The sequence below is a fragment of the Musca vetustissima genome, unplaced genomic scaffold (genome assembly GCF_032173495.1).
Source record: "Musca vetustissima isolate MV318-11 ecotype Yass unplaced genomic scaffold, APGP_CSIRO_Mvet_v1 utg8244, whole genome shotgun sequence".
In the NCBI taxonomy this organism is placed as follows: Eukaryota; Metazoa; Arthropoda; class Insecta; order Diptera; family Muscidae; genus Musca; species Musca vetustissima.
The window spans coordinates 34,864-51,379 of record NW_026889717.1 but is presented as its reverse complement, the minus strand read 5'-3'; the positions used below and the strand labels follow the sequence as shown (position 1 = coordinate 51,379).

The following is a 16,516-nucleotide window of genomic DNA, read 5'->3' as shown; positions in this document are numbered from 1 at the left end:
ATGAGAAGATATGGAAATTAATAAACATTTGCTTAATTTACGCTTGTAAATAATCATTGCCAGCACAACGAAATACGAGAAAATCCAAATATAAAAAAAAACAGAAATTATAATAAAACAAATTAATGCGAATACTTGATCATCATTAAAATGGACGGAGATGTTTACGTTTTGCAATTCGAAAAAGCGTGCAACAATTTAATTGACAGCTTACTTGGTAAATATTACATTCACAGTGCAAATGTATATGTGTATGTAGTCGCCCTTAAAATCAGTTCCACAGATATTATATTAACCTACTTAACAAATTACAGAAATAAATATGTCAACACCTGACAATATCTCCAAAATGTGTCACGTATTCACAAACGAGAGAGAGAGATTTTAATTCTATATATTTGGATTGATTGATACGAGAGTCATGTAGCCTATTATAGTGTATACCCGAAAAAGGTAAAACATTGGGGGCAGTCATTTGAAAAAAGTAAATGTTGCATCTTGTGGATTGTATGTTCTATATACTCCGAACTCGTTCTTTACACAGACAACCAACGGCACTCTATCTTATTTCAAAATTCTCATAAATGGTGTTTTTAATGATAGATGAGATGATCGATTCAATTCAATCCGAAATATTAGCTCACGTCACGCAATGAAAGGAAAGTACGGTCTGATTTGGGCAGTAATCAATAAATGCATATGGCAGCATAAATTTGTTCCGAAAACTGAAGATTTAAGCATCTGTAATGTACCATCTGTATTCCACCTTTCAATTTAATATGTTACAAACAATACTATGCAATCTTTTTTTTTATTTTAAAATACAAAACTAATTACATTAAATTCAAGGTTACTCAACTATCACAAAAGTGTATGCACTATATTTTACGTCAAAATATATCACAAAAGTTTAAGCGATTTCAAATTAATTACAAAAATTTGTTTCTATAATGCAACAAAATGTGCATTGTTACGCAGAAAAGAAGATAGGACTCAACGCACAGCACCGCTGTACACCAACTTGTAATAGTATCACACCAGCAAGTATCAAAATATCCAAGCGATAGACAATAAATTCAGATGCGATATAAAAACAAAATAAATGGATGTATGTATTTATGTATGTGACCAACGTCAAGTCTTGTTGAAAATTTTAACAAATTTATTTTTAGTTGGTGGCAACAAAAATGCGTCCAGGTTTACCGTACATGTCAAACCAAAATATGATGGAAATTGCTTATCAATATTTTATAACAATAAAACGGTACAAGTCCTCAGGACATAATGTGCAACTATTTTATTCGGTTGAGTTTTACACATACTATAACACGGAGCATTCTGGGTGGTGCCAACAGTTTGTGGCCTTTGCTACCGTACACCGGTAGCTGCCCGGAAAGAGGGCAGCCACTAAATTGTGGATGTTGCACATGACGTGTGTCTACACGGTGGAGGAGAGGGCATCTCATGAATATGCAACAAAATTCAATTTAAAGCGGCGGCAAATAATGTGGCAGCATGCGACAGATAAATTCAATTATAATAAATTTCCAAGGCCCTCGGCCATACCTTCTTCCCACCCACCAGCTACCTATCTATCCATCCATCCGTCCAAGCCAAGCCAAGTCAGCCTGCCTGCCATCCAACCAACGATCCACATGCGTTGCTGTCTCTCGTCCGCCACTATGAACACCTGGCCGAAGGCTATTGTATGCAAACACATTCATTGTCAGCTTGTAAAGTGCTGCAATAAATTTAAGCGATGGACTGGAGCGGTTGCACCACCGAAAGTGGGGATGAAATCATACATTGGCCACAAACAACAGCAACAACTAGGAACAAATTATGAAATTTTTACAGTTTTTTTATTGGTAGAATCTCGTATGGTCGGAAGTTCTCTAATTGTGGCAGTTTTGCGGTATACCTATATTCACATTCCCATAAACTATGGTCGGGCTGAGAGTGTGTGTGGGTGGGTGTCAAATACTGCAGCTCTATCGCCATCCATAGGACGTATGATATCTATGTGTCGCTGTGTGTGTATGTGTGAGTGTATTTACAGGTATCATATGGCCAAAAATGAGATCATAATTATGGCAAAATTTGTGTTTGTGCAGCATATTTTTTAGTCTAATTGAATTGAAAAACTTTTTAATAAAATATAAAACGATTTTTTTATAAATGCAATAATGTTGGAAACTGATATTAAAAAAAAAAAAACAAATTTTTCATTTTAATTTTAAATTAAAATATAATTTTATAGAATGCTAAATTCACAAGAGCTAGGTTTGTCATTACTGAAGACAAAAATTTCATGAATTTCATTTGTTTGTGACAGTCAGTGAATGCAGTCATCTCTATTTAAAGACCATGCTACTTTAACGCCGTATCTTAAATTTCAAATTCAATATTGTTTCAATTGTATTTATCCCAAATGGAAGATAGCAGCTACATCTACATTCCCATGCCATTGAACATTTAGTTGGCCATTAAATATTGTGAATGTGAGCTGTGCATGTACCAGAGCGCCAGGTGAAGTGTGGTCAAATGTTTATGTTCGGGGAAAATAGATTAAAGCCTAATTAAATACTAATTGCATGCATTACGAGTGTTGTAGATGGCGACGTATGTGTATTGCAAGGAGTACTTGTGTTATCATGACTGTGTGTTGGTGTTTAATAAAAATACCTAACGAACACATATGTGCCATATTTTATATTTAGGTAATACACCATCTGAAATAGTACATATTATTTGGTATTTCATTTGCATCATTTCAAAATATGCATCGGAGAGCGTATAATTATGGATCTGTTGATTACGTTAACGTACTAATTTAATATTTCATAGAGAGAGATTTTTGCAATTTCATATTATTTAGGAGACTCTGTATGATTATAGATTATTTCATAACTAAGGCTCTTTTTATACCCTACACAACTATGTTGTTAGGGTATTATAGCTTTGTGCAGCCCCAAAAGTTTGTAACGCCGCGAAATATTGGTCCTTGACCCACCTTTAAGTATACCGATCGTCATATCTCGACTAGCTGAGTCGATCTGGACATGTGTGTCCGTCCGTCCGTCTGTCCATTATAATTTGTAAACACGATACAGGCCACAGTTATGGACCAATCTTCATGAAGTTTTGCATGTAGGATGGGTTCTGGCCAATGAAGGCCTCTATTGTTTCTGGTGAAGATCGGTTAATATTTTGGGGATGAAATGGACCAAATATTTAATTTTTTTTCGGTTTTTCTGGTCGCTCCAGAGACCGCAATTAGGGTCCGAACATCGCGAAATTTTACATGGAGAAGGGAATCGGGCCAAAGAATAAGCATGCCTGTTTTGATAAAGATCTGCCAATATTAAGCGGGTCAAATTGACCCTGACTTTTGTGTGAAAAATTACAAAATTTGTATTCTATAGCGTATATATTTACCCCTGAAGGACACAGATCCGAGAAGTTGATACTATATCCAAGAGGAGTGGTTGACCTTTAAATTGATACCAATTATGTTGTCGTACGTACTCGGATGTGGGAGATAACTTAAATATTTACAGGTGTTTACGTATTCAGATATTATTTAGTAACCCATTACCACATTTGAGGGCGGAAATATAGCGCTGATCGCTTTGAAATTTTCCATGAGGTTCTAGTTATGGTCAAGGACAACGCATATAACTTTTGGTGATGGACAAATTATACTTATGGGATGAAGTGGACCGAATACTTAATTTTTTTGTGAAGGGAATCGGTGAAGGGAATCTGGACAATTAACTAGAAACGCTGCAATGAATATGAATGATATTCGCAAAATATGTCAGTGTAAGGAAGATGTACTGTTGACCTCTAATCGGGCTAGAGGGAGCAAATATCACGAAATATTGCCCAAGCACGGAATACACATCCACAGAAAGTTAGAGTTGTGTAGGGTATCATATGGTCGGACTCGTCCAACTATACTGCTCCGCTCACTGGTTTCTTGTTTTATTTTGATTTTCATCAATATATTTAAAATATTTTTACTTTAACTTTACAGATCCTCCTGGTCCTCCATATATCGAAGGCTATACTCAAGGAGAAACTTTACGAAGAGGTCAACTTGTTGAATTGATTTGTCGAAGTAGAGGCGGAAATCCTGCTGCACAATTGATTTGGTACAAAAATGGTCTACAAACCAAAATGGCTTACAAGTAAGTAATATGCACAAAATCAAATCAAGTTATGAAATTAAATCTATTGAGATATATAGAGATAATGTCTCCCTCTCGCCATGTTATAAGGACATTTCATAATACTAATAATAATAACAATTCATTAATGAACTGTTTGTAAGGCATACAAAGTTTTGCTTAAACATTTATTTGAAAAGTAATACACATTTTTAATTTTAATTCGCAACTTGTGTTAATTTTGCCCAGCACAAAAAAATAACGCACATTATAAGCAGCAACGACAGTGTCATTGGCAACCGGGATAGCAATACGAATATCTGCAACTTTTATAATGAAAAGTTGCCCAACAACAATAACAAAGTGCCAGCTACGCTTTTGTCGCTACGCTCTGAACTGAAACGAATCATCAACGTCAAAGTCAACATTTGTGTTTCAACTTTTGTAATCTAACAGTTCACCCACACTACCATCCTAAAAACTTATTATCCCCGGTTTAGCTGATATCGCTGGTGCTTACATTTAACATCGCGTCCCTAACCATTTTGCGAATATTTTCACTGATTCGTTTGTGTTGTTGTAGTTGTTTTATTTACTTTTTTGTATTTTTTGTTTTCATTGCAGAACGATAGGACGAATGTCGGAAAATGTCTACAAATTTACAGCCGAAGCTAGCGACAACAAGGCTCGTTTTAGGTGTGAAGCGATTAATGTTATGTCGCCGGCACCACTTAAAGCTGAAGTTGAGCTGACTGTTTTGTGTAAGTATAGTTTGTGTATCTATCCATTGCACTATCCTTCTCCTTTGCTCGCCGAAGTATTCATATGAAAGAAGAAACAAGTTCCAACAATGGTCTATACTAACAACGCGTTGCATAGTGTTCTATTTCGTTTGTGTAGGGACTATAAAAATAAAAGAGATTGATTTATATAAAACAGGGACATACAAAACAATTGAAAATTCATCAACATCGTTTGTATTGCCATGTGAAATCTCTGCAATTGGTATGGTATTTTTAGAGAGAAATTGACTGAAAGCAGTATACACCTACTGTCACCGAATTCATTTGGATATTCAATCGAAATTCTTCTTCTAATAATGAAACTTTGAATATTTTTCATAAAAAATGCTTATATAGTTTTTTTTTGTTTTTTCAAAGCATTCTCCAGCACAATTTGCACAATTATTCATAAGTTCCTCTCTTACTGCAACAAATGTAACGGTACAACTTTAGATTGATCATTTAAATAAAAATAGTTAGATATTGTTCATTGGGGTTGATAATCGACGGGAGCCATTGATAGGGCTAGCTAGCACCCGGTTTGGGCGGTTATGTTTCTTACAAAATTATGGCCCATTAAAACTCAGCATATATATGGCTTTAACCCCATGTTTTTAACCGACATTACGAACCTTAGAATATTTGTTTTATGAAAAATGTTTTATCACTTTTCAATGTTGAACTGAATATTATCAAAAAAGCCCTTCTAATTAGTTGCCCAGTTTTCCTTTTTCCGTATGATGTGTTGTAATATTCGACTTATAATTGTGGACAGAAACAGGGACATAAAAAAGTTGTCCTTCCATTTCATCCCTTAAATATCACCAGATCATCATCGAACCTCTAGGCGTTGTCCCTGACCATAACCGGAAGTTAATGAAAAATTTCATTATGATCTTCGAGGTATTTCATATTTATCGCCTGAGCTAGTGCATTACCATGTTTGCGCAAACTATTTTGTGACAAAAATTTAATGATATACCACACCATTGCAATCAGAGAAACCATTGAGCAAATCCTTCGCATTTGACCGGACTTGAGTTATTTTTGGTCATCTTCTCGACCATCGAATATTATAAATATGTTGAGTCTTTTATTCATTTTGTGTAGTCGATTGTCAGTGTGCATTCATATATTACATGTCACTGTGCAGATCTCCTTTGCCTTTTTCAACAACAACAACAGCATAAAATAAACAACAATACAAACTTGTACAAAAACACAACATCTTCAATTCGGCTGAATGTTAATTGTTTATGTTGGCCACAGTACAGTAGCAAGTCAGCCACCCACTTCTATGCCACTGTTAAATGCCTTCACAACAAAACATCCAGCCTTTGAAAAGCACTTTCAGTTAATTGTATTGTGTTATGCTGTTGTGTATTTCTTGAGAGTTACTTTGTTTTTGTTTTCATCTTGTTTTGTTTTTCGTTCCTTAGAACACTTACGAAATATTAACATGCAAACGCGCTTCATATAATGACTGTCAACAAATATGTAATTTAAACACAACTCGAAATGCTATGAACTCCACCGTAGAGTTTCGAGTTTATGAATGGGGGGAGTGTTATTGATGCTGCCACATGCGCTACACAGCTTGTTCACGTAATTATTCATCAAATCAAGCATTCCAAGTTGAGTTAACTAACTAGGCTCCACACAGCTACTACAATTTCTCTTCCATAGTTTCATCATCCGCTCTTGTTTTGTTTGTTTTAGATTTGTTAAATTTAGCATAGCAGGGAATATCGTCCCCCTTACAACTTTATATCGATATAGACTAAACAACTGCAAAGCAACTGCTAGATGACAAAAACAACGACTAGGAATACAAGCAGAAGGATAAAAGTTATATAAAATTACACTTTGATAGAGAGATTTCATTAGGCGGTGGAATTGTTATATTCGGTTGCGTAGTAATGCTACTCCTATTCGCCAGGGAAAACAAATTAACAATGCCTATTTTGAAGTGCTTTTAGCATAGTCAAATATGTCCGCAACACACACACACACAAATACATAGTCATGTATATCTTTATGAGTCATTGATGTGTATTTAATAACCTTTTAAATATTCACATATCGCTCTCAACATAAACAGACAATTGATAGCAAATGATCCCGTCAGGATTTGAATGCGTTTAATGTGGGCTTTGAAAGCAAAAACACCAACAAAAATGCAAATAATTTCAGTTTAATAGACATCCGATAGTGGAGACCATTAAAATTCTATAACTCATGCATGGCCAAAAGCCATACAAATATAGGACATTCAAAATCGATATATGACGCAGTGGGGAATACTTAATTGTTAAAACGATATTAAATATTTATTAAACAATATTAGTAAACAAACCAAACAAAATAATTCCGTAGGTGCAAATAGAATCTTGTGATAATATTTATATATATATATATATTTTTTTTTTTTTTGAATGCAAATAATTAGCGGCGTCATGCAAGCGATACATTAGCAGTTCTTCAAACATACAAATGTTTTTCATTTGTTTAATTTTTCATTGCTAAAATAGACATGATGGGTTATTATGATTATTTAGTTGATATTTTTAATGACAATAAACATCACATTCGTTCAATATAGAATAATTTGCGATGCTATTAAATATCAGATATACAAATTTTTTGCCATAATATGATGCCAGTTAGAAGATAATTATAATATACAATATTGTATACTGTCGAATATACCCAAAATTGTTTTCTAAAATAGAATATTTTCTTCTTAAAAAAATGTAGTTGTTTACAACGACATGAAATGTGCTCGACTTCAGTTAAATTTGGTGGTCTATGTCAAACCACGTTTCCTGTTGCTTGTTGCCAAAAAATGTAAAAACACTAACATAAAGAAAAAGTTGTACCACATTACCAGTAGGGGGGAATTAGGAAAAGACAATTGTAACAAAAAAGTAGGTACTACATACATATTTATGATGATGTTTATTCTTGATGAAGCGTAAATGTGTTTGTGGGTCTGATAATCGCTCATACACACACTCATACATTCAGTAATAGATAAACAAGAAAAACACCACATGCATATTTTCACGCTGCTACATATCTTCGTGTACATGCAATAAATAAACGATATTATCGCCACCATACACATACTACATGGATAAAACTTTTTACTCTAACGCAACGTCTTGTCACAACATTATTTTAAATTCTGTTCGAGCTGTAAACTGGATATCTGTGCTATTGTTTGAAAATAAAATTTTGTTTTTTTTTTTTAATTTGTAAGTTATAATGTAATACACACTTTCTGATATTATGTATATGTACAGGTATTATTGTATATTTCTAAAAAAAAAATCAGATAAATCATTATTGGGCTAATGTACATTAGTTCCATGTACCACATTGAGTATTCTTGGAAAACTCACTGCAAATAAAGTTTTATTGTCATTTGAGCAAATATAATTTAAAACCGAAGATATGACATATACAAAACATCACTATGAGGAAAACATAAATCATATTGGAGAAGGAAAATCCGATATACAGCTTTTTCTTTTAGGAATACTTAAGTTTAACATTATTTAAATCCCGTTTACTAAAATATTGTGCAAGGTTTTGAACAAGAATAGAATACATATCTAAAGGTGTGCATATTTAGCATCAAATCGGACATTCCACACCATTAACATTGGAATAACAAATATTTAAAATGTTGACCCATTGTGGGTGAGTTATAAGAAGCAGTAGACCGATGGGTCCCCCAGGATTCAATCTAGCCTAGGTAAAAATATTAGGATGAACGAAGTTTGGATAAATCAAAGAAGTGGACCGATTTTCCCCATCTTCGAACTTAGTTTGGAATTGAAAGAAATGTCACGATGTGCACAATTTGGATTGTAACCAATTATATGTTTGTCTGTTGAGTATATGATATTAGGTATTGAAAATCGGAGAATATTACGCCACACTTGTGACATTTTCGTGATCCTAGAAGCATTTTCCAATGCAAGTAAATGTAATTAGTTATTAATGTTGTTTGGAGATTGAAATATAGCCATATTCGGGTACCATGTCTGTCTGCACAATATCCATGTTGTTTGCACAATATTTACAATGTAGGTTCATATTTTGAACCATATAGAAGTTTTGATAACTTAATAGTATTTTGATGCTTCAAGGGAAATTTTTCTAGTGAAATACATTTACATTGGATGGTAAAAAAAACTTTTTTGTAGAAAATATTAAATTTTAGTCCATGTTTTGCCTAACCCAATATAAATTTTCATCCCCATTTACAGCATTTTAGGATCCTTGGCAGTGATTTAGCATTTCAGATTCTAAGTAGCACACAATATTTAACGTATCATTGTTTCTAAAAAATGTATTTTGATTTTTTAACAAATTCAAAAAGTGTTTTTATGGAAGACATCTTAATTTGTTCATTATAGGACCACAATGTTAACTACCGCCCCAAATGATTATATCTCTCAGCAGCTTGTTCTATGATGTTGTCATTTGGTTTAAGGTTTCATCAACAACACACATACCCAAAATTTCGTTAAAACTTTAAATATGAAAAATCGACAATTTTGTGCAATTGACCTAAAGACGATGGACTCAGTCCATGCCCATAAGGAATGCTTGAGTAATAGTTATGAAGAGGGAACTAAACATGAATTATTCCTATGAAAACGCCGCATGAATTGTAGTTTAATGGAATGGTTTATATTTGGATGATTTCAAAATATCAAAATATATTCATGAGAATATGAATAGCATGATTTCCAAATAAAAACCATATAAACTTATTATATCAACAAAAATTTGATTTGGGTACATTTTTGTTAAAAATAAATAAAAACAACATTTTAAACAAAAAATGGCAAGAACAGACATTGACTTTAGTGTTTTTTTAATGATAACACTTCCATCCAATAACATTGACCCTCTTCTTATATAAGGTATACCGTTGATTGTTGTCGCACATAGCTTTTATCGAAACATTGGAAGCTCAATGCTGTTTTTCTTCCAGAAATTCGCTTTACAAACAAAAAATATGAAGCACAACAAACAACAACAGTAAGAGTAACAAAGTGGAGCAGTCTTTTAAGCTACTTATATTGCATATTACTTATCCATCAAAAATATGTATGCGCGTGTGTGTGTGTGTGTGTGGGAGACTGTTTATTAGGATGAACTAGTGTTTTGCAATTTGTTAAAATGTTGAGTTCACAAAGCATTAGCTATAATACATTTAAAACGAAATATCCGGGGCATCCTAATGTTTTGTACACTTGTCTATTTTGTTTATGAAACACTTGCTTTACACATTCCCACAACTCACAGTTGTATAAACGTCGTCTTCCAGATGTGTTCACGAGCTCCTTTCTGTTCGATATATGTACCCACACACATACGTACACACAAAGAAACATTTATGCACACACTCCTGTATATAGATTTATGTTGCTTTTATATGAAATGCGCTACATATTGCTTTTAGTTTTATTTATTTTGTATAAGTGTGGGTGTGTGTGTGTGTGTTTTTTTCCTGTTCTCTTTGCCATCCTTCCTTGTCACCATCCTATTGCCATCAAATGTGCTGGTACTAGAATCCGCCTTTTGCACACTCATCCGCTTTCACAACTTATTGAAATATTAAAAAGGATGATATTAGAATGCCACACATACATAAGCAAGTAGCTGTCATACGTGAGTGCGTGCTTCCGTCCGTCCGTGCGTGTCGCCATGCTATGAAATTAGATGTGGTATGTGCGTTTGTGTGTGTGTGCGTGTGTCTGTTGTACGGTCGGGTATTTCTTTCTTACATCTGTATGACTTATCATTGTCACACATTGAAATGTTATTAGAAAAATTAAATTCAAAGCTGTCGGTGTTATAGAGCTCACTCTCTTTTTCCTCCTCCCTCTCGCTCCTATTCCAAACATTGGTGTGACTGATTGTGCACGGCTGTAATTGTAAATGTGAGGCAATTCGAAATAATGTTTCCTGTTGATATACAGTAACTTGTTATTTAATATTGGCAAGTGGCACTGGTGATCTTTGTAGGAAACAACAAGTGTTGGAATTATTTTGGCAGTTGGCAATAAAACAAATAGTACATTAACTTTTCAATGATGTGTATATTTAATTTGTAATTCAGTTTGCAACAGCTAAAAATATACACCTGAGACCCCATAAAAAACAAATATTCTTGATCAAAATAAAATTTTATGCCGATTTAGCCATGCCCATCGCCCCGTCTGTGGATAGATATTGAAGATTTTGCACATACGTTGCTAATACGCCAAGGATATTTGCCATCGATAATGGGATATCGGTCCACTTTTTAGGGTAGCTTCCATAAAGGGGTGAAGTATAGGCCCAATTTACTGCCGAATTGATCTAATAAATTCCCAGCCTTTATTTACAGCCCTTGGCACCCAATCACTTCTTCTTATTAATCACATTAGGCAAAAGTACGTGAATACCGAATTTCGACGCTAGGAGAAGCTGCTGAAGTGTTCAAAAGCTGAGTTTTTCTATTTATCGCTATTTGAGTGTAAAAAGTGTTTCTTCGACAATTGGTTTGGGCACACTAAAAAGTGTATACATCATATTAATCATGTTAATAATACCCGTCATTAGGCCAAAATATATATACAATCATATCTCCCCGACATAAAAAGCTTAATATGCCCATAGATTGGAGCAGTATCAAATAAGGTCTCCAGAACAAACATCGAATATCTCTAAACTTTACATTACACTACACCGTTCAGCACTCAGATACACACACATACCATATAGCGTAATTGTGCATGTCATTCATATATCAATTAAGTCTTAATTACATCCCTATAATCTATGTATTGTATAGGCTTCCACTTTTTTTATTTTTTGGTTTTGGATTTATTTTGTCATTCAGCTACCAACTAATTTCATTTTAGCCTAATCAGCTTTATTAGGCCTATAAAGACCAGTTGTTGTAATATATTCAACATCGTTAATATGCATATGTGTGTGGGACTGTGTGCGTGCCGTGGTTGTTGTCGTTGTGTATGCTGGAGAATAAATTTATTTGCGGATCTTCATCATAAATCAAAGTAATGACTCTACACAAAACGAATAACAATCTAACAGATGTGTGTGCTAAACACACTGTGTGGAACATTTGGTTATAATATTTGTGGCACCCACTGTAGTGTGGGCTTTTTTCTTTTATCTCCCTACAGCGGAGCATGGTATAGTTTGCATACCATACCAGCAACAAAGCATATGGCTATGTTTACGATGCTGTTAAAATATTAATGCATTTATGAAGTGAATATATTAAAAATATATATATGTATATACAAATGTATCATAAGCTGTGAGCGTTGTTTTAATTTACGACAAATTTAGAGAGTGTTTGAAAGTGTTTTATTAAATATTTTCATTGTTTTATTTCTTTCTTGTTTTTCTTTTTCCGTATTTAGTTGCGCCAACACATGTCTCCATATCGGGTAACAGCGAAGCACGAGTGGGCGATGTAGTGCCGCTTACGTGTACCACAGCTCCATCGAATCCGCCGGCTGAAATTAAGTGGACGGTTGGAGGACGTCAAATTCGTAATGCAACATCACGTACTGTGGTCAGTCCCGAAGGTAAGTAACTTGAACGGCGATGCCATCGAAATTATGCACATTAAAGAGTATTAACAAATGTCTTTACTTTGATTCTCCCTCAAACTGCGTCATCTTCATTGGTGATACACATCAGGTGGATGGATTACCATTTCAAATATAACGGCTGTCATTGAGCCGAATAAACGTTCGTTGGTTGTCATCTGTCATGGCCTCAATATGCAGCTTACCGAGAATGTTGTATCCACGCATACAGTTAATGTTTTATGTAAGTACCCGTATACGTATTTCTAATCTACATACTTATATACATATCTAGTCGAAGGAAGATCCAAGAGCCGTAAATGTATTTGGTATATTCTATATAATATGATTTCGGATTTACACAATCTGAGGGTTTTGTTAACGGTGTTGAGGGAGGTGGTAACAACTGAAATCATTATCTTCTTCTTTTTGTAATGATTTAAACGAATATAAAAGCAAACACTTTGCGACGCTCTACATTAGTCCTGTGCATGTATCCGCATAATTAATTTGTAATCCATTCATCCGTGTGCCGTGCATTCTGCAGTTGCCAAATACTTAGTTAATAATTACTATAAAATGGAAATTTACTCTTAGGTAGGTTGGTGGTGGTTGTCGTTTATACTTTGCGACTCAAGGATTTTTGAATTTAGTTGATATTAAATTTTAATAGGATATTAAGTTGGAAAATATTTTGGGTTACTTCGAACAGATTCTTTTGATTTTCTAAAGTATTAAAATATTTACCATATTTTAGGAAATCGGTGCAAATTCACCGGAAAAATTTCCATCATTTCCACTAGGGATTTTTAATGCCTTCAAAAATAGAATTTCTTTGGAAAAATCTACATTTCATCATTGCGGTTCGTCACCAAATATACTTAACAATTAACAAGTAAAAACGGTGTTAAGTTCGCCCGGTCGAATTGTTTGTACCCTCCACCATGAGGATGACATATAAAATATGTAAAATAAATGGGGACTCTTAGGAGAAAATTCATGTTATCATAGGATCTTGATTATTCCGAAAAAGACGTAAGAAAACGATGATTTCCTAATAGGGGCAGCGTTTTATGGGGCTATACTAAAACGGCGATCAATAATGAGCATTTTGATCAGTGAAATCATTTTATGTAAAGAGATGGGGGTACCGTTATATGGGGGCTACACTTAAACTTGGTTCGATATTAATAATTTTTAGTACATGTTACATAATGAGAACCCAAAACCCCAAAAAACTAAATTACAGCCAACTCGGTCGAAAACCGTGTCCAAACTCCCATATAACGGTACCCCTAATAATATATCTATCTTAAATTTTGCAAACTCTATCGAGATTTCAACAGATAGACGGAGAAGCATAAAGCGACATAGAATTTAAATCTGATCAAGTGAATATTTCGAGGTGTTGCAAACGGAATGACAAGTCACAGTCACTTTGGTTGAAAAATACGTTAAAAATTGCACTATGTTTTATGTGGACAATGTCAAAGCGTAGACCAGTGTATCCAACGCCAATATCTTTCAATCACTACTTTACAGATTTAGTATAACCTTACACAGGGGGTAGGGTACATCCTTATTTCAGGTATTCGGAAATGCCATATGACAGCACTCCTTTTTAGTATGGCCGCCAGCACGGTCCAATTTTCATTATTCATAAAATGTATTTCTCCAATCCCAAATTATATTTTGGTTTTCACACATTTTCAACGATTTTAAAGGAAAATATTTAACTCCTTTGAACTTAACATCAATCTTACTTGTTAATTCAAATTTCACTCTCTCTTGTACATGTGCATGGACATAAAAATACAAATCCGAACAAAAGTTGAACTCTTATAATCACCAGATAATGAAGTATGTTGTTGCTGTTACCACCCAAAGATTATGATGTCATAATTCCAACATAATTTGGTTTCATAATTATTGCCTTAGATAAGAGTAGCATGTAGTATAATTAGGCCAAAGCCATCTTTGTTTTCGCCATACTTTATCTGTGCTTGAATCTTAAGTAATATGTTGCAATTGTAATTGTGAGTTCATACAAAGATACGCTGTGGCTGTCCAATAATCTGAACAGAGACATTGTCAACTAAAGTCTTAAAGAATGAATTACTCAGGAAATTCTATAAAACTGTATGACCTTCCCGGTAAAAATTGTAATCAATATATAAATGCATATTATGAAGATATGATTTTGTGACTAACATATGTACATATGTATATTAGAAGTAATAAAAACATATTTTTTTAACAAGCCATATATAATTTTTTTTTAATAAAATTTAAATATTAACTATATCCGATGTCGGAAAACAAAAAGTGTTGAAAAATGCCATTCTATGAAATTCTCCAAATGGAATTAATCATTTATTTAGTTGTGAAAGGAATGTTCTTAAATTATGAAGTAAATTTTCTATGTTTCCGTTTTTCCTTTTGCTATGACTAATGGCATGTCAGCCACTGTTCCTCTCCACTAAACTACGATTGTAAGTAAGTAGGTGATGGCGGAGTGGTTGGGAGCAAGAATAATTTTAATGTTTTTTGACGTTTAGTGTTTTTTGACGTTGAAACCATAGATATAATTATTGCTAAAGCTAAGTGCAATGCTGTAAATGAGATGAGTTGTTGTTTTTTCGATGATATCCATCCCAACGATTTCCAGCAATCAACCATCCGCACATTGCTAAACATGTCTTCTGTAACCTACACCAAAGTTTTCATTTGGTCAGATATAGGGTTGCTTCTTACAATGGGACAAAATTATATAAAGCAATGTAAAGGAAATGTATTATAGTAACTACAGTTCATTGTACCAATTGTGTGGAAATCGATTTTCATGAAACCATTGTCACACACATAATTCTAGACCACTTTCCAAATCGCAGACATTAAATCGGACAAAATTATATATGATATCTACATCTGGGCCTAATATTGCTAAAGCTAAGTGCAGCTATGTATATCAAAGTGGCTGTAAATGAGATGAGTTGTTTGAAATCTCCCTTGACAGCACCGTTGTCAATTCAAATCGAAAGATATATAGCGACTTTGGGGCACTATGTATGGGAGCTATATCTAAATCTTGACCGATTTTCACGAAACTTGGCCAAAACGTGTCTCCCCCAATTCCCTCGCTGTTGTTTATGCACTTCCGCATTTCCAAATAAAATGATTATAACAAAATCTTTTGGTTACAAACATTTTACCCTTACCACAGTGTGGTGAAGGGTATAATGATTATAACAAAATCTTTTGGTCCTTTTTCCAGTTAAAATTCTCTCATTAGAAATGTACATTTGTGACGTTGGCTGTGCCCTACACAAAAATCTATTTTTTCTGTTTCTACTTAAATATTCGCTGGTTTTCTCAACATTTTCGTGAAAACATTATGCTTTAGGGTATACCAATTTTTTTCTATGAACGCCTCATTTTTCTGCTAAAATTTCTTTATCCAAACGAGCCATTTTTATGATCACTTTGCCTAAACATTTAAGCCTCCATTTGTGAAAAGGCCTTTTTGCCTTTTTTCATTTATTTTGTTTTTTTTCTCAACTCTAATGAAGTTCCAACGTTGATTAGGCGTAAAAAATGCTGTCATACATACAACTCTTTCGACCAAACACCCAGCGATTGACACAAAAAGCCATACATAATAAGACTTAAATCTGTGTACAATGGCACAGCGTCGTTGTTGCTGTCGTTGTAGTAGCTCCTGTTACCGTTTTTTTTCCTTCCGTTGTTTAGTTTACAAAGGGTTGAGATGCTTTTGCCTTGTTGTTATTTCGCCTGCTGTAAGTGCCATGACTCTTTCCATCTCTTTGCAAACCTTATCGCCATTTCATTGCTTCCATTGTTTGCTTATTAAATACAGTAGAGTTTTAGTTTTACACTCGGTTAAGTGACACAGTGTGATGGGTGTCCTTAGAAA

General features: G+C 34.1%; 1 protein-coding gene across 1 annotated transcript in view; it reads left to right on the top strand.

Moving 5' to 3' along the window:
* Window positions 1–16,516, top strand: part of LOC133337353 (nephrin) — a gene marked incomplete at its 3' end in the record, with an annotated part of 111,292 nt that overhangs the window by 66,651 nt on the left and 28,125 nt on the right. Inside the window, exons 5-8 of the mRNA XM_061545583.1 lie at window positions 4,040–4,193; window positions 4,797–4,933; window positions 12,412–12,579; window positions 12,695–12,826. Of these exons, the coding sequence (XP_061401567.1) occupies window positions 4,040–4,193; window positions 4,797–4,933; window positions 12,412–12,579; window positions 12,695–12,826 (591 nt within the window). The remainder of the gene's footprint in view (window positions 1–4,039; window positions 4,194–4,796; window positions 4,934–12,411; window positions 12,580–12,694; window positions 12,827–16,516) is intronic.